At 39.3% G+C, this 25,679-nt stretch overlaps 1 protein-coding gene across 3 annotated transcripts in view; it reads left to right on the plus strand.

The window, feature by feature from the left end:
• CNTN5 (contactin 5) overlaps positions 1-25,679 on the plus strand; it is a 975,836-nt gene that overhangs the window by 805,031 nt on the left and 145,126 nt on the right. For all 3 annotated transcript variants that reach the window (XM_073337877.1, XM_073337885.1, XM_073337894.1), the window contains 2 exons: positions 1,790-1,919; positions 3,488-3,638. In XM_073337877.1, coding sequence (XP_073193978.1) covers positions 1,790-1,919; positions 3,488-3,638 — 281 coding nt within the window. The remainder of the gene's footprint in view (positions 1-1,789; positions 1,920-3,487; positions 3,639-25,679) is intronic.

Here is a 25,679-nt window from a genome sequence, read left to right on the forward strand (position 1 = left end):
TCATATTGTAAATGGCCCTTGTATGGCTGAGCAAAAAAGTGGACCTGCTCCTTGATGTGTAAGTTACACCAGTGTAGAGTCCATAAACACAGACTCCCTTAAACATCACCAGCTACATGTATGTTAAATATGACATGGTATATTCTTATTATAGCTCTCATGTTCCTCATCATTAATGCACTAATACAACGTGTGGCTTTTTCTCAATAGCCATGTCTGATTTTTGCATCTGTAAAAATCTGATGGTTTAATAACTCTTTTGTGAAAAGCAAAGCCCCCACCTCTCATGCCAATATCATTGGCCTGTTCCATCAGGGAATTCCAGGTCCTTACTGCACTGATCTGACAAGTTTTAAAATAAGATCTATGTTAGAGTGTTTCTCTATGCAAATGACCAACATTGGCATGGTCTGGATTTTTTTCTTTCTTTCAACTGAGTCATCACCTCATCTCACATTGTTTTATTTTTATGCAGCATATTTCTATTCTTTATCGCCTCCAAATGCTAAGAGGAGTAAAAAAAAATCGTTTGTAGACTCTTCATGCATTTCTAGGTTAAAACAAAATTGTTCAGTTCTGGAAGAAAATGTCTCCATATGTTAATGAATTCATAGAATGGATTTATAAATATAAAAGATGTGCTATGCCTTTCTTTTCAGTGAACACTTCATCTATCTGTGAAAATCGACCAATTATGAAAACAATGAGAGAGCAAACATATAAGGAAGTTTATTTTTGACGTCCTGAGGCACTGAAAACAAGTTTATATGCCTTAGCTTTTCCATATCTGCCTTTCTGGAGGTGGGTGGAAAATCAGTCCAGACTTTGAAGCACTTTTAATCTCTGTGCTTTTGTGGTCTTGAGATTTTCCAAACAGCCAATACAGACTTTGCAAATTCCAGTTCAACTTGAAACTCAGACCTCAAAAAAGAGAAGGGTATTGAGTAATCCCATATACATTTTCAAATGCAATTTTATTAATATATTTTAACTCACTCCTAATAGTCTTTAGTAATGAAACTGAAGAATGTATTGCACCAGCTCAAATTATTCATCATATAGCCACATGCAGTGCAAATTTCCCTACACAGCTGTCAGTGCACCTTGCTTCTGACCTTCAGCAATTATTTTCTATTAATAGGCCTTTTCAGATGAGATGCTGCAATTAATACAAAGGCAACTTGATCCTGCTACCCTTACTCACATGAGTAGTCTTGTATGAAAACAGTGCCATTCCTGTGAATGAGACTACTCATGTGCATAGCGAAGTATTGCAGGTTTGGGCTAGTAATGTGTTCGATTATATGGTGGGTTTGGTATGTAAACAAACATTCACTATGGACTCCTTTGAGACCACCAAACACATTTCCCTTGTGACCTAAACTACATCTGAACCCTGGTTCGTTAGCGAGGAAGGTAACTCATTGCTGAAGGTTGGCAGAGTACTCTTTGCTGAACCATTTTTAAAAAGCAAGTTGATGTAGTGGATCATGGGGAAAAAAACAGTGCTCAGGGATGTTGCATTTACAGTCAAATAAAATAACCAAGAGGGAAATTCATTTTTTGGTCTTTTCAGACCCCAAAATATTTTTTGTTTCTCATTCTCTAGAGAACAAAAGGAAGCAATCCAAAAAATTCACTCTAGTAAATTGCTAAATTATATTTTAACCACATTGATTTATTTTATTATTTTATTTTACTTTATTGCTCCCTTGCCTAAAACTAAGAACCCAGCAAATCCACTTCATTTGTTTGCTTTTGTAGAATTATTTTTTTCATTCCATTACAGAGCAGGGTTGAGATGGTTAATGGTGTACTGATGATCCACAGTGTGAATCTCTCAGATGCTGGAATGTACCAATGCTTAGCAGAAAATAAATATGGAACCATTTATGCCAGTGCTGAGCTGAAGATTTTAGGTGAGTAATGTCTGAACAGAATAGGATTGCTCTCATCTTTCTTTTTGATAATTACATGGCTCCATGGTCTGTCATGATAAAGAGATCCTACATCTCCAACCTTAGCAGAATTGGATAAAAGCTGTATAATTAATTTGGCTGGGTTCCTCTTTTCCTCTTTCTTTTATTCATGTGTGAGTGTGTCCTTTGTTGCCTAGGGGTTGACAAGTACTTTTGCTGCCAGAATGGTATCTTTTTGAAACTCCTCCTTCAGTTATGCTTAGTGATTTCTTCTAACCTAACACCAAATTCTGTGTGTGGGACAATGTGCAGTGGGGAAATTCTAACTGTGTGTTCAGATGCACAACCAAATCCCCTGACACACACATACATTTTCACCCCCTCTAACCTGTGAAAATGTAATGAACCCTGTTCATTGCAAAGTTCCCTTGCTATGGTACTCTCGGTGTGTAGTTTCATTGTTTAACATGCACTCTAACATATCTCTGTGTTTGTTGTTATACAGTGAATGCAACATGGCCAATATAATCCTGCTGTAGTAACCTTAAACTTTTCACATCATGACTTTTTGTGCTGCCATAATAATGCATTAACTTAGTAGTTGCATTCCTGGTTTTTGTTATGAAGCAAACAGAACAAATTAAATTGTCCATTTTTAATAATGTTATCATTAAAATTATCCAAAATTAGGTTTTGAAATTCAGACATTGCTGAGAAATTAGTGTGGGGGGAGGGCCCGGGGGAGGGATGAGGGATGAGCTGTCACTTTTGCTGCTGAGTGAATTTTTTGCAAGGCTAGCTTAACAGGTACACAGACCCATGGAATTACAAAGGGATTCTGAACCTTCACATTGTAAAATTACCATAAGTTAGAGTCACACTGCAATACCCTTACTTGCATTGTTTAGTACCTTATGCTTCAGATAGACCCATTTAAATCAATGGGACTGTTCAAGGAGTAAGGTACTACTCAACATATGAAAAGGTCACTCAATTGGGCTATTAGTTTTTAAAATATCTCTAAATTTGGAAAAAAAATTGCAGCCAAAATTGTAAACATCTTGAAAATAAATTATTTTCAAACAATAAAATCCTTCCAGAAAACTAGAAACATATTCTCAATTTTCCACAGCTGGTTTTCAGGAAGAAAAAAGGCAAAACAACTAAAAAACCCATCAACAAACTCTTTGTAACAACTAACAGCTTTGGGTGGATTTGTGGAATTTAAAATATACTAATATTTTGAGCTAATTCCTGTAATAAAGATATTTAATTTTATTGTTGATTTCTCCAGACTTTCTCTACAGCTGCTAGATTTCACAAATAATCTAATTTTAATATGTTGATATGAACGACTTCTTATTAACTGATAGGTTGATTAAATTCTAGTCTTGCCATTGGAATTGGATGCTGGTTTAATGACATTTTTTGTATACATGCCATATGATCTGTATTATAATAGATTCCTAACAAAAAAGTGAAAATGGATGATGAACCATCTGTTAGAAGTCGTTGAAATGGAAGGTGCTGATTGTTCTCTATAGAACTAACATATTTCTTTTTAACAGCCTCAGCTCCCACTTTTGCACTAAATCAGATGAAGAAAACTTTAATTATTACCAGGGGCCAAGAAGTTGTCATTGAGTGCAAACCACAAGCCTCTCCAAAACCAACCATCACTTGGAAGAAAGGAGACAAAGCAGTAAGAGGGAATAAGAGGTCAGAAGTCTCTTCAGTAAACTATGTATTAATGCAGTTAATGTGGTTTCATATGGAAAGTACAGCAAGTGACAAGAGGCACACATATGCTATGTATGTACGAGAGTGCATGTATAGTAGTTACTAGACAAGCTGATTAGTTTGACAGTAGTGAAATTATCTTCCCTGTAGTGGATGGACATTGTTATTAACTTTGGGATCAAAGCTCTGCTGGTTTAAACAATGATGCAGAAAAGGCAAAAAATGGTTTCCTTTTTTGTTTATTCCTTGTTCTTCATTTCAGCAATGCTGCATTTATGATATGAAGGTGCTACATATCTTGTGGTTCAGTAGACAAAACGTTTATAGGCTGTGATTGCGGTGATGACATGAGAACACCACATTTGTTAAAGATAGTTTTACAAGAGACCCAAGCTAAGCTTGACCGCTTGTTGTCAATGGGGTCCTGTCCAAGAGTGCTTTGAAAAACGTTGCACAGAACAACAATACAGTTAAACAACAAGATTAAAGTCTATAATAAATCATTTTGGTACTTAATGGCACATCTGTTTAACAGGCTCTGTTTGATTAAATAAATTCTGTCCAGCTCTGTACTTTAAACACAGTTAAAGCAGCTGCAGGTCAGGTACCAACTGCACTTGTGTTACTCAAGAAAACACGACTATACATTAGAGCAGTTTTGCCAGCCTTGACATGGACTTTAATAATACACAATAATCGTATCTTCTTTCTTGTAATGTTATATGAATGGACCACTTAAACTGACTTGTCTGGCATTACTGTGAAGTATAAAAGCGAGGTCTTTTTGCATTTATATGATACTGATCAAAGCCGTACAGTGCATTTGTTTTGGTAAGTGGTGGAAGGCGAATGTTTATCTTGTTTGTGATCTTTGCAAATGGCAATTTAGTTTCACGTTGTTTTTGTTCTGAAAAAGAAAAAGGACAATTTTTCAGATGATTTTGACTCCTTTTGGAAAGATAAGGCAATGTATGACATCAACTATTTTACCCATTAGTTTATAGATGTGGTTTTGGAATGGTATATTTTGATAATGCGGGTGTGTAGATAAAGGTAAGTTATAAGGCTGATATTAACCATATCAAGCACTACTAATAATGAGATCTGTCTGCCATTCTTTGTTGAACTTCTGTAGTGATCAAAACGAAAGAGACTTTTGTTTTGCCTGGATTTGTAAAAGCTGACTATTTACTTTTATTAAGCTTCTGCATTTGTTCAGGCCATTTTGATCTAACACTTCTTTGTGTTCTGCCAGCTGATGTCTGCTGGTGACAGGATACAGTCCAGAGCTAACAGAATGCCTTTGATTAAACTGAGTTTCATTATTTTTTTAATAATAACAGAAAACCAAGATGTAGACTGTAGTTCTGTAGGATGTATCCAGAGGTATATAGTAAATTATTTGACATTCCTACACACACTGGCGGATCTGATCCCTGTGTCCCTGCAATATAGTCATGACTTTGATAGTATATTTGATATTAAACAAATAGGGCCAAATTCTGCCCTCTGTTGTTTTAGTAGAGTTATTTCTGATTTACACTGGTGCAACAGCATGCAGAATTGGGCCAATGCTATCATAAATATAGTGGATTCAGTTACAAGAAATCAAGAAGTATGTTAACAATAAGCTAGATGAAGTGTACTAAAAATAATAAAAACAAAAACAACAACGTATAAGTAAGGATAGTTTCAGGAAAATAAAATGTGTACCTGTTGGCATACTTGGTATCTGTCTATTAGTGATGGGTGAACTGAAGAAGGTTCTGAGGGTTAGTATGAACACTTATCTGATGCTTTTTCATACATAGCCTAACTCTGGTCTAAAAATCTCATGAGAACAGGATTTCATGTTAGATTTCTGATGCATGCTGGTTCTCGCTGGATTAGAAATATCATGGTGAAAATAGCCTTTTTCATCTTATTTATTCTTCTTAGTTTTGACCATGAGTAGCAGGGGACATGAAGAGGCATTCAAGATAAAAAGAGTTGATTGAACTTTTCAAGTCTTAGAAAGGTTTGGTTTGTGTTCTATTCAGCTTTCACTCAAACGTACAGAATAGTTCTTATGTTAGTCAGAGTGCACCTATCTCTACTGTTTATACCTAGGGGCAAAATCAGTTACAGAGGATCTCATTTCTGACCTTCTGTACAGAATTCCTATAACAATACTAATAGAGTCTATTGGAAGAAGAGACGAGTAAGGCCATCAAATGAAGGACTGATGTGTTGGGGAAGATGTTAATTTTGTGGGGAAGGAGCCTGTTTTTCCCATGCTTTGGAGGACTCTTTTTGGGGACTTATACAAGTTACCTACTACACATTTTAAAAAAGAGAGAGAGAGGAAGGAAAAATACTCTTGTTTTGGTGAATATGGTCAAGTATTCTTTCAGTTAACTTCTTTATATAAAATGACTACCTGAGACCCAGCTTGTGAATCCCTTACTTCCCCTGGTGGGTAGATACTAAGATGAATAATTCCTTTGATTTCACTTAGAAGAGCTTTGAATATCAGGGTAGAGACTTTGAGCTGATTTGGGTTTTCCTTAATAAAGTCTTAACCCATTCAAAATAAAAATTAATTAATGAAAGTATTTTGGATAGTTAGAATGTAATTACCTAGGATGGAATTTGGCCAGAACACAAAAGTTAATGCTATTGTTGTTTCTAGTTTTAAATATTTGGGAGATGCTTAAATGCTATGGTAATCGGTTTCATGTAAGCACTAACAGGAGTATCCACCATAAATGTTTCCATTAATTGTCTGAGAATAGTTTAAAATAGTATTAAAAGCCCTTACTCATCACATTCTATTTGACTCCTTTGCTTTGTATGGTAGAAAATGATAGGATTGACACTATATACTGTCCATAGTTCTTTGTGCTCCAGCTATTAATCTGCATTTGGCTTTTTAAGTTCATCATAACTTTGTAAAACATTCTAGAAAAAGGAATGGACTCTGGACCAAGGAGGTAGTGTTTTGATCCAGAGGAGGCTTAAAATAGAAGTTTTGTGTTTGCATTTGAGACTAATCAAGGCTGGGAGTTGATTTAAGTTCTGAAACAGAAGTTTTGGTCTCTCATGACCTCTTCTTGCAAGGTTTTGGCCACCAAGTCCAGAAGTCATGCAAGATCAGCTATCCTCATGGGATTTCAGACCTCAGCCAGATGTAGAAAACAAGGCCCTTCTCATTTGTAATCAAACCCACACTCAAACCCTAGCATCAGATTCTGGTCTAGACCCTGCAGAAATTCAGGGGAGTGGAATGACTGTTCAGATTTGATGATCCAGTTTGGAGCCCATTTCTAGTAAAAACTAGCTTAGTTCTAGTTTGTAAAGCTAAAGAAGCAGAAAAACAGACGTTTTGATCAAACTTTTCAAGCGCACAATAACCCTTGAAAAATACAATATAATTGACTGGAATTTGCTGTCAGTTACACTGATATAATTCTCAAGTAACTCCATTGAAGTCAGAGATCAGACTCTGTGCAAATGTTATTTATAAATGCTTTAAAATACCTTTTGTGCAGGCTTTTGTAAACCAATGAAATTTTATAATGATTTACTACTTCAGAAATTTTAGTAAGCCATTTCTCTGTGTACTATAATCTCTCTTTCATCACTTTTTTAAGGTCACCTACCTTTCTCCTCTAGATTTATTCTTGCGGCAGTGACTGTAGCTGATGTTTAAACTGATATGTTTGGGGAGTCGTAGGTGTTAAAAGCTTCATAAGACTTTGTACATCCGTTTTTGTTCTCTATCTCTTTTGCATCCAAAGTATTCTTTTCATTTTAAATTCACACTGGATTTTCACTCTAGCTCATTATTTTCATTAAGTGGCCATTAATTATAGTTAAAATAAAATCATCCAAAAGCACTCTAGCAGTGCAAAAAATGCTATTAAGACTCTATTATTACTTCCCATTCAGCTCCCTTTATTTACAGAAGACTAAGTGTAGGGGGGCGGGGAATTTTTGTCCAACAAACAGCTAACTTGAGGAAGACAGTGTTTTTACAGGTGAAATTTGTTTTGTTTTATTTTTGTCTGAGTTTCCTTTTCTTTTGAGTCTAAGCTATAATGCAAAAAGAAAAGGAGTGCTTGTGGCACCTTAGAGACTAACCAATTTATTTGAGCATAAGCTTTCGTGAGCTCACTTGAAGTGAGCTGTAGCTCACGAAAGCTTATGCTCAAATAAATTGGTTAGTCTCTAAGGTGCCACAAGTACTCCTTTTCTTTTTGCGAATACAGACTAACACGGCTGTTACTCTGAAACCTAAGCTATAATGGAGACTTCACCAATGTCCTTTGTATAGCTAGATTTGCTCTTGGGCTATTTTATTTTTCCGATAGTTTTGAGGAATCACTCCATTTCTATTTGTCACCATCAAACCATTGCCCTTAGAATGAAGGTCCAGTGGACTTGTGAAAGAAACCCAAGAGTCACATAAATCACTGTCAGCACCACAACCCTTGCATGTTTCCTCTAACACCTGGTATCTGAGGTCACTGTTTTACTGGCTATATTCACTTGCCCCAGATCCAATGCTGATTTCTGCTCAGTGTAAATATCTAAGGATCTGCACATACTTCTAATTAAACATTCCTTTGAGGTAGATAGATATCTAGCAATCACTTCACCCACCACTGAAATGCAGCCACTTTTCACATGGAACACAACAATTGTTTACCTTCCTGCCAGCGCCATACAAAACAGTTTTAGACAGGAAGTGAAGAATACCTTATTCAGTTAAAGCTGTGGGGGGAATTTTGGATAGTTAGAACTGAATTACCTTAGATGGAATTTGGCCAGAACACAAAAGTTAACACCTATCCCTACACTGAGTGCCATGACACCATTAATAACTGCAAATGACTAGGATCTTTGTTTTACATTTCATCTGAATGATGGCACCTTCAGCTGTACTCCCAGTACCACAGAGGAGCATTTGACACATAATGAAAAGGATTTCATATTGAATCAACATCTGTACTTCCTGCATCACTGAAATATTCACTGGAGGTCTTCCATTCCATTCTTGCGTAAACCTGTTTATTTACTGAGATCTGTAAACTGCTCTTACCAGTTATCAGTTCAAAATCTTTCCACCAGTTAGTGGAGAGTGACAAAGTTGCTGCTGGAATACAAGTTTCCAAGTTTATTATAGGCAAGACTGGTTGTATTGCCTATCATTAAAGTTGTCCAACACTTTCCATTGTAAGAACCTGTTTCCAATTGCTTATAATAACTTTACCAAACTTTAACTGTTTGAATTGGAGGATTGGGCCAAATTGGAGGATTGGGCCAAAAGAAATCTGATGAGGTTCAATAAGGATAAGTGCAGGGTCCTGCACTTAGGACGGAAGAACCCAATGCACAGCTACAGACTAGGGACTGAATGGCTAGGCAGCAGTTCTGCGGAAAAGGACCTAGGGGTGACAGTGGACGAGAAGCTGGATATGAGTCAGCAGTGTGCCCTTGTTGCCAAGAAGGCCAATGGCATTTTGGGATGTATAAGTAGGGGCATAGCGAGCAGATCGAGGGACGTGATCATTCCCCTCTATTCGACATTGGTGAGGCCTCATCTGGAGTACTGTGTCCAGTTTTGGGCCCCACACTTCAAGAAGGATGTGGATAAATTGGAGAGAGTCCAGCGAAGGGCAACAAAAATGATTAGGGGTCTGGAACACATGACTTATGAGGAGAGGCTGAGGGAGCTGGGATTGTTTAGCCTGCAGAAGAGAAGAATGAGGGGGGATTTGATAGCTGCTTTCAACTACCTGAAAGGGGGTTCCAAAGAGGATGGCTCTAGACTGTTCTCAATGGTAGCAGATGACAGAACGAGGAGTAATGGTCTCAAGTTGCAGTGGGCGAGGTTTAGATTGGATATTAGGAAAAACTTTTTCACTAAGAGGGTGGTGAAACACTGGAATGCGTTACCTAGGGAGGTGGTAGAATCTCCTTCCTTAGAGGTTTTTAAGGTCAGGCTTGACAAAGCCCTGGCTGGGATAATTTAACTGGGAATTGGTCCTGCTTCGAGCAGGGGGTTGGACTAGATGACCTTCTGGGGTCCCTTCCAACCCTGATATTCTATGATTCTATGATTCTATGAGTTGAAAGTGTCCATATTGGGTGTCTTCCTCAGGCTAAATATATACATTTAAATCAGCCAAAAGAGTTCAGTTATCTTTAAGGCAGTTGAATGTTGCACTAGAGAAATGGATTCCACCTCTGTCTCTTATGTGATTCTAGAAAAGTCATTTAACCCAAACTGTGAAGAGCTGGTTACTCATGTGTTCCTCATTTTCTGAGTGCTCACAACTAGACCTGAACTCAATGGGAGCTGTACTCTGAAAATATAAAGACTTATACCACTATACAGGTCCTAAGCTTTTCAGTGTAGGCACCCAAAACCGGTGGATAATCTTTGTGTACCTCAATTTCCCATTTGTAAAGTAGGGATAATACTGCACCCTCATTTCATTGGGATGTTATGAAAATAAACTGATTAATATTTGAGAAGAATTCAGATACTGTAGTTAGTGTGGGTATGTGTATGTATGTGTGTAATATATCTTGTACGGTGAAATTGGTTACAGGATTGCTACAATGTTGTAGTGAAATATAAGGATGAGATTATTTTATCATACTTTCAACTACTTTTGCCATAAACTCAGATTGATATTAAAACCATTGAACCAGAGATCTTGTACACCCCGATTTTAGTCAGTGTTTCTTTGTTGTTCAATTAGTTGAAGAACACAGAGCACTTAAATCTAAAAATAGGATAACTGAAACAGTCAGAAATGGACAGGCTTTTATACTCCTTTGGTCTCTCAGTGTAATTCATTTCCAAGTTTGACAGGTTCTTATTACAGCATTGCTCTTCACTGCTATATTTAAGGACCTATGAATGTTTCAATTTTGAGTTTCTATTTTAAAAGGATTTATAGCTCAAGTCTAAAAAAGGGGGAGGGGGGCAGGGGGCTAAACCTCGGCAAGAAGGATATGAGTCAGTAGGTGAAGTTTTACCCCAAAACAGACATATTTTGGTCATTTTATGTCACATTTGAAAATATACGTAGGCTCCCTTTATCAGAGGGGCCTCTGAACTTTATTGGGAGGGATCCGGGGAAAAGCCTGTGTGCTGCAATCGAGCCTTAGAGACTACAACTCCATTGATGCCTTGGGGAAAGAGGGAGAGACTTCCCCCTGCAGGAAGAGCAGGCGGTGAACTCCATTTTGGGGAAAGGAGTGAGATTGCTGCTGTGGAACTCTGTCCATATCAGCAGCTGCTGCTAGGAAGCCAGAAGCTACTGCTGAGAGCCTGCAGGGGTTTTGATCAAGCTGGGAGCCTCAGAGGCTGTTGGTGGCTTCATTGGAGCTGGGGCAGAGACTATTGCTGTGCCTAGAGCTGACTGAGCTGGGCCTGCTGTGAAAGAACTGGGAGTAACCCCCTCTCTGGTTTGGGAAAGTACTTGCAAGGGAAGGGGCAGAGCAGAGAGACCGAGTCTGAGGAGAGGCAGGAGAGTGATCTTCCCACCGAACCAGGACCCAGAGCTGCTGACCTTCGGTGGAGCCAGCTCCAGTCATCAGCAGGGTTGTGCCGCTTGTTGCCTTGGCTGGACTGATGCACAGAACCAACAGAGCGCTGGCTCCAGCTGCAGATCTTTCAGCATGCCCACGCAAGCAAGTGCCTAGGACTGAAATCCAGAGCAGTGTACACCTGGGGTGGGGTAAACGGTGGCAGTGTAAATGCCAGATACATAAGTTTCATTTATTACTGTATATTATATTTGTTAATTGATTTTATTCAACTGCCCCTGTGGATCTAAATGAGTATTGACATTTAATCTTAGTCTGTTATACCCTGTTTCTTAAATGGTTGAGTAAAGGAGTCTTAGCTGTAATTTAAGTATATTGGATATATATTATTTTATAATTGGTATTTGAGTTAGACCCATGCCATCGGTTATTATTATTATTATTACTATTTGAAGGGGTTTATTCCTGGAGGTTCCCAAGGCATGCCATTGAGTGTGTACAGGGGCGAGCCAGGTGGAGGCACTGCCAATTTTAACTTCCTTTAGGAGTAAAGGGACTGCAGCAGAGGGTGAATAGAGGATTCCCACTTATCCAGCGTCGCCACTGGGATACTCAGATCTCCTTTAATGTCAACAACATCAGGCATGCAGGCACACAGGTGAGTGTTGCCTGCTCCCGAGTAACCCAGGGAAGAAAGGGGGGTTACATATATTAACGTAGTTTTATATTGTAGTAAAACAGTAGTCTCTCTGTACTTAAGGTTCCCAGCAACTTCCATTACAAAGCTATTTTAGTCTCCTATAACTTTAGGATGGAATACTGGTTTAGGCTGAAAATTGCCATATTTACTGCAAAGGCAAAGGAATATGTTTCTGCAAAGTCTGTGGAAATTTCACCAAACTTTTTTGGAGTTAAAAGCCATTAAGTCATTAGCTTCGACGTAACATTTTGACTTTTGTCTAGTGTTTGCTAAATTCCCTCTAGCTCACAACTGCTTGTTACAACCCATTCACATTTTCCACGTACATCACTTATGGTTCCTTGAAAAAGCATGTACCAAATATACGGGAAGAAAATAGGCTGTAAATAAGTAAAGTTAGCAGCGAGTTTTGTTGTGGATAGTCTGGGGATCCAATCCTGCTTCCACTGATTTTAATACAGGTTATGGACCCAATCCTGCCCTCTGATATGAATGGGAGTTGTTTGCCATCAACTTCAGTGGAAGCATGATCAGATGATATCATAGGTGTCTTGTGAGAGCATGTTGCTTCTATTGGGTGGTTGCTGAGCATTTCTGAAAATCATTCTTTGGATATGGATTTAAGCTCTCTCTTTTTTTAAAAACAAATCCTTGCATGTTGGTAAAATTTTCAAAAGTGCCTAAGGGCTTTCCATGACACGTAGGCTCCTAAGTGACTTTTTAAAATGAGACTGAGGCTCCTAACTCACTTAAGCCTTGCTACACTGAGTAGAGCAATGCCTAAATACCTTTAAGAACCTGGGCCTAAAGCACTTAAGTCTCAAATGTCACTGAATGGTACTAGATGTTCCTAACTGCCTAAGTTTGCTTTTGAAAATGAGACTTAGGCTCCTAAGTAACTCAGGCCTTTTTGAAAATTGTGTCCCAGGTCTTCAATTATCTCCACAAAAGAAGGCCACTCAGAAGCTTCAGCTAGGACAACATGAAGCTACCTGCCTTTTGAGAAAGCAAGACTGGAAAGGGCACATTGCAGGTGTACTCTGTAGTGTCCACTGGCTGCCATCTGTCTTCTGTGCTGTTATTCAAGGGGCTGGTTATTATCTACAAAGACTTAAATGAACAACATGCCAGATTCTTAGAGGCCTTCCTTCCCACATGGCCCATAACTCTTTGTCCCGGGGTGTACCTCACAAGGACTGGGGGCAAGGATTTTTTGTTGTGGACCTTTGCCTTTAGAATTTGCTCCCACCAGAAATACATCTGAACCTGGTCATGTCGAGTTCATCTTTTGTTCAGGTTTTCTACTAGCAGCAGGCCTTTTTAGTCCTCATATAGTCAACAAGGCTAGTAATTCCAGATCTTTTGTCAGGCTAGTTGGCTTCACAGCTGCAAGGTTATTCAGAGCATATGCACCCTATCTTCAGGAAAATGTGCTTTGATTCTGAAATAAATAAAGTGTGCCCCAAAATATATGTTTATGGATGTGCATGCAGGCAATATATTCATTTCTTTATTCTTTCTAAAAAAAATTATTCAATTTATCCCTATGTTGAGTTGATGACTTCAAGGAAAGTCCTACAGCAACCTCTTAAGCCTTCTTCTGGTCAGTGCATGGCCTAACTTTCCCACTGGGTAGATGATTCCTGTTTTGTTTCCTGCCTCCACTTTTTTTCTTAATTATTGGATAACAAACAAAAGCAATCCTACAGCTCCCTAGAGAAGATAAAGCTGAGAAGCTCAATAATTCTAAGCCGCAAATTATCTCAAGGTACTTGCTCTGTTGTGCTATGTACACCTCCACTTTCAGCATTCTCATCTCAAGTTAATTACCAGTTGAGCTAACAGTTGATAAATATTTATTCTAACTGTGGTTCATTTACTTCAGTTACAATAAATGGTTACCCAAGATTCTGTATGTGCACCACATAGGCAGAACTTGAGCAAGTCATTAGTTGCTTAAAGGCTTTTCTTTGCTTAAGGCCCCCTAGACTATGACTTTCAGCTTAATTTGTCCTTAATAGAAACTACATCTTAAATTCTTGGAAATTTAAGCATCTAAGTACATGCTATCAACTGATTTCCCCCCCCCCATCCCCAAATGGCACTTTAATGATTATGAAGTAGTGAAGAGAGAAGATTCTGAGGACATTTAGAAAGAGGCATTTCATGACAGAAATTCTTATCTACCTTGGAGAGTTATGCAATCACTTCTTTTAGTTTTTTGCATAAATCATGGTCTAATTTAGCTGTGGATTGCTCATAATGGGAATTAGAGATCCAGTTATAAATTAGAGAAGGGATACAATGATAACCTTGACTATATGATAAAAACAAATAGCAAGATCATCTCCTAGCAAAAAAGGATCTTTGCTCAACAGCAACACGGTTGTGTTAATTGGTCAAATTAAACTGGTTAAAAATGTAGATCATGTGATGTTTTTGTCTGTACTCTTAAAGAACTCTTATTCTGATGTGAAAATCTGAATTCTCTTAAAAAGAAAAGGAGTACTTGTGGCACCTTAGAGACTAACAAATCTATTTGAGCGTAAGCTTTCGTGAGCTACAAGCTCACTTCATCAAATGCATTCAGTGTGAAGTGAAGTGAAGTGAGCTGCAGCTCACGAAAGCTTATGCTCAAATAAATTTGTTAGTCTCTAAGGTGCCACAAGTCCTCCTTTTCTTTTTGCAAGTACAGACTAACTGCTACTCTGAAACCTGAATTCTCTTACTTCACCAGGGAGAATGAAACCAGTAAAAATGTGCAATCTGGCTACAGTGTATGTAGTATAATACCCCTGCATTGAAGCCACCCCTTCATTCGAGCCAATTACCACGATTGCAACAGTTAGTTCCAGAATATATATTGCCAGACAGACATAAAATAATGTTTTAAAGAGATAAAGAAAAGGAGGCAAGAACAATTAACTGATCTCCATCTTTATGTGGCTGGCAGTTAAGTTCCTTTATTCCTCATATCTCTCTCCTCCTCTTGGACTTACTTCTAGACAGGATCTCTCTGGTATTGATGGGACTAGCTTTATTCAGTTAGCTCTTCATATCCTCTGACACTTGCTACTTCTTCAGAAACAATGCCAGACCACTGTAAAGTTCTTCATTCATAAACAGTTCCAGAGTAGAGTCATTATGTAAGGGGACCATTGCCCCCTTACTAACATTCAGTGGGGGTGTTTTAGTTGCTAGTTCCCAGTACTAAAAAGGGGGAAGGATTGATGGGGAATCAGGACCCTGAGACTGACAGCTCCCAGGAACAATGGGGAGAGGCCAATGCTCCAGGTCAGCCTGAATGACAGAGTGGGCAGGCTAATCAGGGAGTCAGGAAGCCAGGGAGGTCCTGTCCTCCATTTGAGCTGGAATTGCCTGGGTCAGACAGAGTATGGCCGAGCTAAGGAGAAAGTAGGGGCCCAAGCTGAGCTGGGGAGCAGAGCTGTGCCAGATCCAGAGGGGCCAGAAAAGCAGCCCAGAGAGAGCAGACCCTGTCCTGGGAGCAGAGCTGCAGCCCCAAAGCCAGAGGCACAGCCCAGAGAGAGCAGACTTGCCTGGGAGCAGATCTGCAGCAACCAGAGCCAGAGGGGCCAAGCAAAGCTGCCCAGGAAGCAGAGCTGCCCAGAGAGAGCAGACTTGCCCTGGGAGCAGAGTCACAGAAGCAGCCTGCAGAGCAGACCTGTCCTGGGAGCAGAGCTGCAGCAACCAGAACCAGAGGGGCCAAAGAAGCAGCCCAGGGAGCTGGGGGCAGAGCAGCAGCAGTGCAGAGAGAGTGGTGGAGCTGGGGCTGGAGCAGTCCGGAGCTGGGTGCGGTGAGCAGCTGGGGAGAGCGAGGGGGACCCTGGGCAGCGGGCCCAGCACAGGGAGACGCCTCAGCCAAGAGGCTTTGCAGGTCAGGCTTGAATCGTAACCCCGACAGGGTGGAGGCGACACTGGGAAGAAGGGTCCTACCACTGAGAGCGTGAGGCCACCACCAGAGCGAGTGTCCAACCCACAGCATCCCTGCAGCACAGCCAGGGCCTGAGAAGGAGGCCTGGGACTTACAAGGAACAGACTGTGAACTGCCCTGACATTCCAGAGACACTGTATGTGATGTTCTCTGCCACAGAGTGGGTTGATGTGTTTCCTTTAACCTTTCCCATTTTTCCTTATTCTTTTAAAAATTAATTGTTGATTAAATAACTTGCATTTGCTTTAACTTGTATGTAATGGTCAGTGGGTCAGAGAAGTTCCCAGTGCAGAGAGAGTACCCCGGAGTGGAGACAGCCTAGCCCCTGTCCTAGGTGACCACGCAGTGTTGGGGGTCGAGCCCCCCAGGAATCCTGGGCCCAGACTTATTGGGGTTTATAGGATTCTGCCAGACAGGAGAGTGGAAGGGGAGTCCTCAAGGGCAGGGAGGCTACTGGATAAAGGAAGCGGGAGCGAGGACTCAGATCCTTTCGCTAGCCTACTTCACCGGAGTAGTGCAGAAGCCAGGAAAGTTCCCCACAGTAGAAGGACTATTCCCCCGCTTAAAATTAGTTTAAGTCCATGATACTAAGAGGGTGGTGAAACACTAAGAGGGTGGTGAAACACTGGAATGCGTTACCTAGGGAGGTGGTAGAATCTCCTTCCTTAGAGGTTTTTAAGGTGAGGCTTGACAAAGCCCTGGCTGGGATGATTTAACTGGGAATTGGTCCTGCTTTGAGCAGGGGGTTGGACTAGATGACCTTCTGGGGTCCCTTCCAACCCTGATATTCTATGATTCTATACAGAGGCTTAGCAATCTAATAGATAAAGCACTGGACCAAGACCCAACAGTTCTGAACTCTGTTTTCAGCTCTGACACTGACCTGTTGTGTGACTTTGGGCAAGTGACTCACCTCTCTGTGCTTCTGTTTCTCTGCCCAACTTCTCTTCTCTATTTAGAATATAAGCTGTTTAGGGTAGGGAATGTGTCTTGCTGTCTGTTTGCATGGTGCCTAGCAGAAGAAGACCTTGGTCTCATTTTGGGCCTATTGGCACAACATTTATGAAAATAATAATAATAGTACACGCACACACAGAGTGAGGTGTTTCAGCAATGCAAAAATGTATTTAGTTTGTAGGCTATAAGTTTCATTTGTTAATTAAGATGCAAAGAAGATAATTAGGAAAAGAAAAAAAAAAGTCCCAGAGAAAGGAAGGATAGTCAAGAAACAAACTAAGATTAGGGGAGGGGAGTCCTGTTGGTCTCTGGAAGAGTATATAGGTTTCAGGACTATCCATCTGTTTATGGCATGGTACATAGGTTAAGATATAGGTCAAACTTTTCTTGCCATCTCTTCGTGCTCTAGCAGTCAGTGTCCAGTGTCAAATCGGAGACTGTGACACAAAGGCATGCACACAATGCGAGTTTAACACATGAGCCAGCAAAACTCATTCTGCACCAGGGAAGCACTTTCCTGAGGCAATTCTTTCTGATTTGAAGTAAATGTAACATGGCTGGCATGTCCCTTTCAGGACAGCAACACCTGCAGCACCAGGAATTACTTACCTTTATTGTAGATGTGAGGCTATTTCTAGAATCAGAGTCACTGAACCTTTGGGTTAAGATTTGGACTAAAGATGTTATTAATTTGGCACCCTCTGCTGCAATACACTCAGTCATTCTCTTGCCTATCTAGCTCGACCCTCTGAATATTGAATTTCACAAAATGAGTTTTGAGGTCTTGGTCCAATTTCTAGTGGACAAGTTTAACATTGCACAAATCACAATTATATTTTCCATTAATTTGATACCCTATTGACATTCTCAGCTGCCTGGTCTTATAAGTATTGGATGGGAATGGAGACTGCACATCCCTCTCACCCCTAGACGGTGATAAACTACAGGGCAGGATGGAGGGACATTAGTGAGCCTTGCACTTAAAACTCTCTTTGTATTGTGGACTGAGAATATCAGTCTCTCTGGATGTCCATCCCAAAGCTTTCACAAGCATAAATGCACTTAACTTTTAAAGGGATGCAGTCAATTTAAACATCACATATCTACCTGAAGACTTTGTACCTACTTTTGTTATAAGCAGAACCTAAGATTATTATAGCTGGGAGAGGCTAAATTTTTTTTTTAACTTTTAGTTTATTTTATACATCTGGAAGCACTTCATACATCATCAGTTTCACATATCTATTGATTATCAGTTGTATTGCTGGTGTCAGGCAGTATCATGATCACATCAGTCTCATACCCTGCTCTGGTCAGTATAAATGTCTATGCAAATTGTACACACTGTGGGTGGGATGCTTGCTCCACTGAAGTCACAGGCAAAACTCCCATTAACTTCAATGGGCCAGGATTTTACCCTGTTATCTAAGACCCCTGTATTTTGCATGTTCCTTTCAGTATTTGTCATTAGAGAGCTATTTTGCTACTGCTCATAAAACAAATGAGAGACAATTATATAAATGCTAGAGAGAAAGGACTCCTAATTTTTTTGAGTGTATGCAACTGCCTTCCGTTGTAGTCAACTTTAAAATTGAATGAGGCTTTTTTTTTAATATACCAGCAGTAAAAGGAGAGAACTCACTTATTGATTTATTTTTAAAAAAAGAAACAATTGAGTCAGCTGTCAGCACGGTATTTGCAAAGATATTCAATGAGTAGTTGTCTATATTTTCCACTCTGCCCTCCCAGATGCCACTCTCTACATTCTTTTTTATTATTTCTTGCTCAGTGTTTGTAAGTCCTCACAATGTATTATTAGACACTAATATGCTGTTTTCTCCCAGATTATTAATAAAGGTGTTAAGTAAAACTAGCCCCAGCATTAATACCTACTGTTGCTCACTAGAGACCTTACCCAACATGATAGATTGCCTTTTATTAGCTGTCCTTCAGCCCATTTTCTGTGTATATAAAGGTCAATAAGCTCTTTACAGAATGGTCACTCCATGAGAGACCCTTATCTCTTTGGTACATCTGGGCTGAAGCTAATCAACCTAAAGATGTGAAATGGGTGAATTGAAATATACTATGGTGCCATTATATTCACTGTGCTAACAGTTGTTTTAACATCCCTGAAGGTTTAAAAATTTACAGATTCCAATTAAAAATTCAGGAAGCTCTCTGAGAAAAGTATGTTATTTTCATATATGCTGATTTAAGAACACCATGCATAAAATAGTTTAATCACATTGTCTAATGTTGTTGGAAAGTGATGATATGGTGTCAGACAAGGTGATGTAAATCAGATAACATAATAACAACAAAATGCACTTTCAAAGACTATTAGGTATGTGCTGTAGCATCTGAAATCCCTTTGATTTTCACAGAGCTCTCTGAATAATCCAAGACAAAGGCTCTCCATGCTCTCCTTTTTCCTATTTTTGAAGCAGCTGTCACCTTTTTCAGAGTATTCTTGGCCATCCCATACTGATTTCTCTGCAGGAACAATACTAATTCTTCAAGAGAATCTCTCTTTAGAGTTCTCTTTATATCACCCTTCACCCCCTTCTTTCTCCCCATTTGTTCCAACAGACATTTTTCTAATTCTTTTGTGGTTTTCTCAGACCCTCTTTCTGTCCCCTTCTGGAGATATTCTTCACTGCTTAACATTTGTAGTCGCTACACAATCCTGTGTGAGGTGCCTCTGGTGTGGGTTCTGCCTCCTAAGAGGTCCACCAGCAAATTTATAAATGTATAGATTTCAAGAAGGAATGGACCAGTGTGATCCTCTAGTCTGACCTGCCGTATAACACGGGCCATAGAACTTCCCCAAAATAATTCTTAGAGCATACTTTTTAGAAAAGGAAATCCAAGTTTTATTTTAATATTGTCAGTGATGGAGACTCCACCACTTTGGTAAATTGTTCCAATGGTTAATTTCTCTCACTGTTAAAAATGTACACCTTATTTCCAGTCTGAATTTGACTGGCTTCAACTTTTAGCCATTGGAATCTGTTACATCTTTCTCTGCTAGATTGAAAAAGCCATTATTAAAGATTTGTTTATCATGTAAGTACTTATCAAGTCACCCCATAACCTTCTCTTTGTTAAGCTAAATAAATTGAGCTTCTTGACTATATCACTATAAGGCATGCTTTCTAATCCTTTAATCATTCTCATGGCTCTTCTCTGAACCCGCTCCAGTTTATCAACATCCTTCTTGAATTGTGGACATCAGAACTGAACACACTATTCCAGCAGCAGTCGCACCAGTGCCAAATACAAATAACCCTTCCGCTCCTACTTGAGAGTCCCATTTATGTATCCAAGGATTGAATTAGTCCATTTGGCCACAAAGTCGCACTGTGAGCACATGATCAGTTTCCCAGGATAGAGTCCCCCATTGTATAATATGACCTATGTTCTTTGTTTCCAGATTTATACATTTAAAGTTAGCCATATTAAAATGCATGTTATTTGTTTGTGCCCAGCTTGCCAAGAGATCCAGATAGCCCTGTATCAGTGACCTGTTCTTTTAATTATTTACTACTCCCCCTAATGTTTGTGTCGTCTGCAAACTTTTCAGTGATGATGTTATGTTTCCTACAATAACTAGAGCTAATTGTAACATGGGTTTCTTCCCAAGAAGAATATGAATTTTTGCGAAAAAAACAAAAGTATCTGGCCCCAAATGAAAATGTGTTTTTGCGCTAAAAAGTCAAGATTTTCCATAGACAACAGACACTTCCCACAAAATTTTAGGTTAGTCAAAAACTCAATTTTCCATCAAAAACATTTTTGATGGAAAAATTTCAACTGGCCCTATAAATAATCGCTACCCTCAGATTCCTTCTCAGATGTTGCCAGCTCCTAATTCCCCTACCCCCAGGCAAGAATGTCTCTTGCTTCTCTCCCTGGACTCCACAGCAACTTCAAATTGCTCTCTTTCTCCTTGCTTTTCTCCAAGAAACCCTCTCTCAACACACACACACACACACAATTTTAAAGACTCCTTCATTAATTAGCCTTCTGATCTTCACAATCACCCAATCCCTGAACTCAGTTTTCTTCCTTGACCTCCTGCAATTCCAAGCTGTGAACATCTGATGATTTCCTTCACCAAAGGTAAAAAGGCCAAGACTTCTTAACTATCAGCCCAAAAGAATGTGTTTTTTTTCTTTGTGAGGAACCTGCTAGTGAGCTTCCTTCATCAACAAGAGCAGAATCAATTATTTCACTGTGGTTTCCATTATTTTTTCTACCCGCTCTTTCATTCTGTACTATCTCTGTCACAGTGCAATGTTGTTCTTGATTGCTGTGGCTGTTCTCTGATTGCTTCCCTTGAGCTCATGTTTCTTCTTCATTTGCGGAAATAGACCCTAAACATGCATTTTCTCTGTGGAAAAAAAAAATCTTTCACCTCCATAATACTGGAAAAGGAATAGGGACTTTGTCTTTGTGTTTACACAGTGCCAGATGTTGTAAGTATTACCACAATCTCAATAATAATTAATACATTCCTCCTCAAAAACAGTAACAAAGTGTTTTTTAGACCATATTACAGGAAATTCTAATCTTCTTTATGAAAAGCAGTTCTATACTCTTTCACTTAATGGCAGTTCATGTTGTCATACTAAGGTGAAATTATGCACTATAATCAAATATTTGTTCGCTTCTAACCATTATCTTGAAAATGGTATGCTATTTAACACACACACGCAGTGTATTATCTTTTATTATAGGCTGTAATTTGGAAAGTGAAATATCTTATACTATAAGTAAATAGCACTTTAAAATGAAGATGTAAAAAAAATGTTTAGCATGAATGCACTTTTAATTTACTTAAGACCTTAAGTAAATTCAGGGGAAAACTTGGATAAACAATACTGACATCGTTATTGACACCTCAGTAACTGCAAATGAGTCTCCCTCAGTCTACCTCCCAATTCTAGCATTTTGCCTAATTCTGATTTCATGCATCGGTAAGTTCTGAACAATCCGTGTCTCAGAGCGCGTCATGTACTAATTTTGCTCTGACAACCTTATAATGGGAATTTGAATACTTATTACATTTTTCTTATGGAAAACAGAAGGGAGAAAAAGCACCCCTGTGTTTACCTTGCCTCAATAAAATGATAGTGGATCTGCTCTTTTCACTATGAAATCTCATTTTTAATAACAAGTTCCCATTTACAGCACCACATGTTTTGTCTCTAAACAACTTCCCTTTCAGAGGAAAAATTTTCCTGGGTCCTTGAAATTCCTAATTTATCTGAAGCAAAGTGCACTCTGCAGAAGCTCCTTTAAAAACACAGAGGATCAGCCCTTGCAACAATATATCTGAGAGATTATTTGTTTCATCCTGAATCAAATATTCAACACTCATTCATGATAATATGCAAATCACAGGTATTATTGTTGGGTGTGATTTTTTTTATATATACTATGCCCTTTCTCACTTGGAAAGGATGAAGCCCATTCAATAGCCCTTTCTTGTCCATTGCATACACACGCCAGAGTCTTGCACATTCTCTCTGATATTCCATCAATACACAGCAGCTCCTAAAATCAAATGCCATCTTAAAAGACTCATGAGCCTTGGATTGCTGAACTTAAACACAATCCTTTCTCCTTTGAGATTTAATTTCTGTTTGACGTCTGGCTTCTGCATCATGGCTCAAACTGTACCTTCATCTGACATTCAGATAAATGTGTATACTGGAAGGTATAATCCAGATTGTAAAGTGAGGAGAGCCCCTGGAGCCTAGTACAAGCACCTATAAAAAGAAATCCTGGGAACTACTACAGTAGATGAATTCTTATTTATTAAAAATAATTTCCTGCTTAGCATGGGGTTGCCTGTTCCGTCGGAAGTAATTTTCTCAATATACTTAATGAAAGAATTTTCATTGCATAAACATAATATTAAAATGAACCAATTCAGACACTTCTGCTAGAATCCCACAGTGAAGACAGTTACAGAAGGAAATTTACTATACTTGAACAGATAATAAAGCTGACACACCGTCCTTTTGTATCTAATTATTGAGGAAAATCTCAGAATACCCTGAATTTTTAAACTTTTATTTCTACTGTTTGGACAGCTTAACCCCGAACCCTGGCTTACTTTTTAATGTAACACATTTCCTTTTGGGGGTGAAGATGTGAGAACATTAGGAAAAAAATTAAATAAAATGTAAAAACCTCCCACGGATCCACAAAGTCCAAAATCACTGTTTAACCGTTATATAGTACTGTCAATGTACTCTGAGTTTTACACACAAAGAGAAGGCAAATAGCCTGTCCTAACAAATTTACTATCTAAGGGCTTCTATCCAATCATGCCCTGTGATCCTTCACCCCCTTTGCCCAAGAGGTATAGCTTTTTTCTTACGTGCTGTTTGCTCATTTTGTAGGAATGGCCTAGTGGCTTGTTTTGCCATGCTGATAGGTCTCCTTCAGCTTGTTTCCAAATAGGAAGTTCTACTGCCCTTTTCTAACATCACACTGTCTTCTGTGTGTTTAGGTGTTTATACTGAGCCCATCATCATGCCATCTGAATCCTTTTCACTGGGTAACTGCATAACACACTCCCCCTTTTCTCTACAAGTACTGGGTGTCTTCATGGAACGGCTACATATAGCCCACTCTGCCACTATGACATAGCAGTACTAAGCAATTACTCCAATGAGTCCTGCTCATCTTCCACAATTCACAAGGGAAGCTGGAGATGACACTCCAGAATGCACGTAAGTTCCAGAAAATTTGAGATTCCTCCCTTCTTTCCTGCAAGATCAACTTTCAGGATTTGTCCTGAGATTGCTAGTGCTTCCTGCTTCTGGTTGGACCAGAATTAGAATAAAAACATCTTTTCCCTGGGGCAATCCCAGGAGTTTGTTAATGCAACACGTATGGCTGAATGCACTCTGGATCTGGTTTTCAGGCTGGGATTAGCGGCAGGAACACAGATATTTCTACAGAGTCACACATGTGAGGTCTTCTCTCTGTTAGCCTAGCTAGGGTCACTCTGAACATCCTTGGTAAGTGTGTGGCTACTGCAAGCTTGAACACTTGTCCCTTTTTGCTATTAATATCAAACTTGATCATACTCTTTTTATACCTACATATAAAATGGAGACTGTACTTGTCTCATTGTTTGAAGATCTCTTTCTTGCATTGGATAAAAACCCAAGGACCTTGATCCAAAGACCATTGAAGTCAGTGGGGATTTGTCCATTAACTTCAATGGGCTTTGGATCAGGACCCAAGGGTCGAGGTGACCAGAACATGGTTTGACAGCTGCAAATCTTGTCAAAAATAAGCAGAGTCATGCCTGAGTGAGTCTGCTCATTTCTCTTTCACCTTGTCTTCATTAAAGACTTGTTTGTAACATGTTAAGTCCAAGTGTAGAAAAGGCAGTTGTAGTTTTAAACTGTCTTAGATGAGCAGGATCTAAGCATCTAATGGGGAGCCTAGGATTTACTTCAGCCAGCTGATCTGTATTAAATCTACAATTGCCTTGTGTACATGAGTAGTGAAATCCTGGCACCATTAAAATCTATGAGATTTTTGCCATTGATTTCAGTGGAGCTAGGATTTCACCCAAAAAATATGGCACACTAGTTAACATGTTAAGTATGCACCCTTTTTCCTAGTGAAATTCCATCAGCTGAGAAAAGTCAAATATATTGTTGAATGATTATGCATGGGCTCTCTTATGTGAGATACTGATAGATTTTATTTTATTATTCATCCTGTTCAATGTGAATTCAAGGATAATAGGGGAGGAATCAAGCAGTTTAATCAATATTCTAATGACACCCAACTCTGTCTCCATTTCATGGGACGCAGACAACCAGGTGAATCATTTTGTGGGGGGGGGGAATTGAACATCGGGGGAGGGGACAAAAATTGTGTCCGCATATAGAACATTATATGCGATTTTAAAGTTGAGGGGTGTGACGGGAACAATAAATGGAAGACATAATAGCGCATACAGACCTATGAAAAGTGAAGAAGGGGCAAACCAAGGTCAGGGGAGAAGCAACTGCCTGCCCCAGATCAAGTGGTGCCCTTACGGACAAAACAGGTGCTCAGCTGTCTCAGTCCTGTGTACCATCTGAGCCAGTGTCTGGCCAAGATGAGGGCCTGAATAAGGAAGAACTGGCTGCAGCTCAACACGAAAAACAGGTTATGCTGATTGACTGGATAAAACAATTGGAGAAATGGCAGAGATATTAGGTCTCATGGTTGAGTAGTTATGCCCATCTCTAATGACCCAGATTCACAACTAAGAGGTCATCTTTGACCGTCTGCTGATTCTGTAGGCTCAGATAGCAGCAGTATAAAGGAAAGCTTGTTATGTATCCTTAGCCAAGCAATTGTGACCTTTCTTTCAGCCATGGTTATTAGCAGAGTTGGAGAAAAACCCTGGGGCTATTTTCTGGAGAGGTTGGGGATGGTAGAAAAAAAAGGTTAGTTTTGATTGTTAACTTCTCTATCACATAAGTGTAAGATGTATTTGAAAAAAATGATATAAGAAATAGATACAAATCTCAGTCTATGAATGAAAGCTTAACTGTAAAATTTTAAAATGGAAGCAATGAGAGATTCTTGTTATAGTTTTCCTTAATATGTAAGAGAGCTGTAAAAATTGGAAGTCAGATCCTACTGAGGAAAATATAAAGGAACATTAATTCTGACAAGTCACTTACAGAGCCATTGGCCATTATCTTTGAAAACTTGTGGCGATCGGGGGAGGTCCCGGACGATTGGAAAAAGGCAAATATAGTGCCCGTCTTTAAAAAAGGGAAGAATGAGAATCTAGGGAACTACAGCTTCACCTCAGTCCCTGGAAAAATCATGG

This window comes from Lepidochelys kempii, chromosome 1, assembly GCF_965140265.1.
Source record: "Lepidochelys kempii isolate rLepKem1 chromosome 1, rLepKem1.hap2, whole genome shotgun sequence".
Classification (NCBI taxonomy): domain Eukaryota; kingdom Metazoa; phylum Chordata; order Testudines; family Cheloniidae; genus Lepidochelys; species Lepidochelys kempii.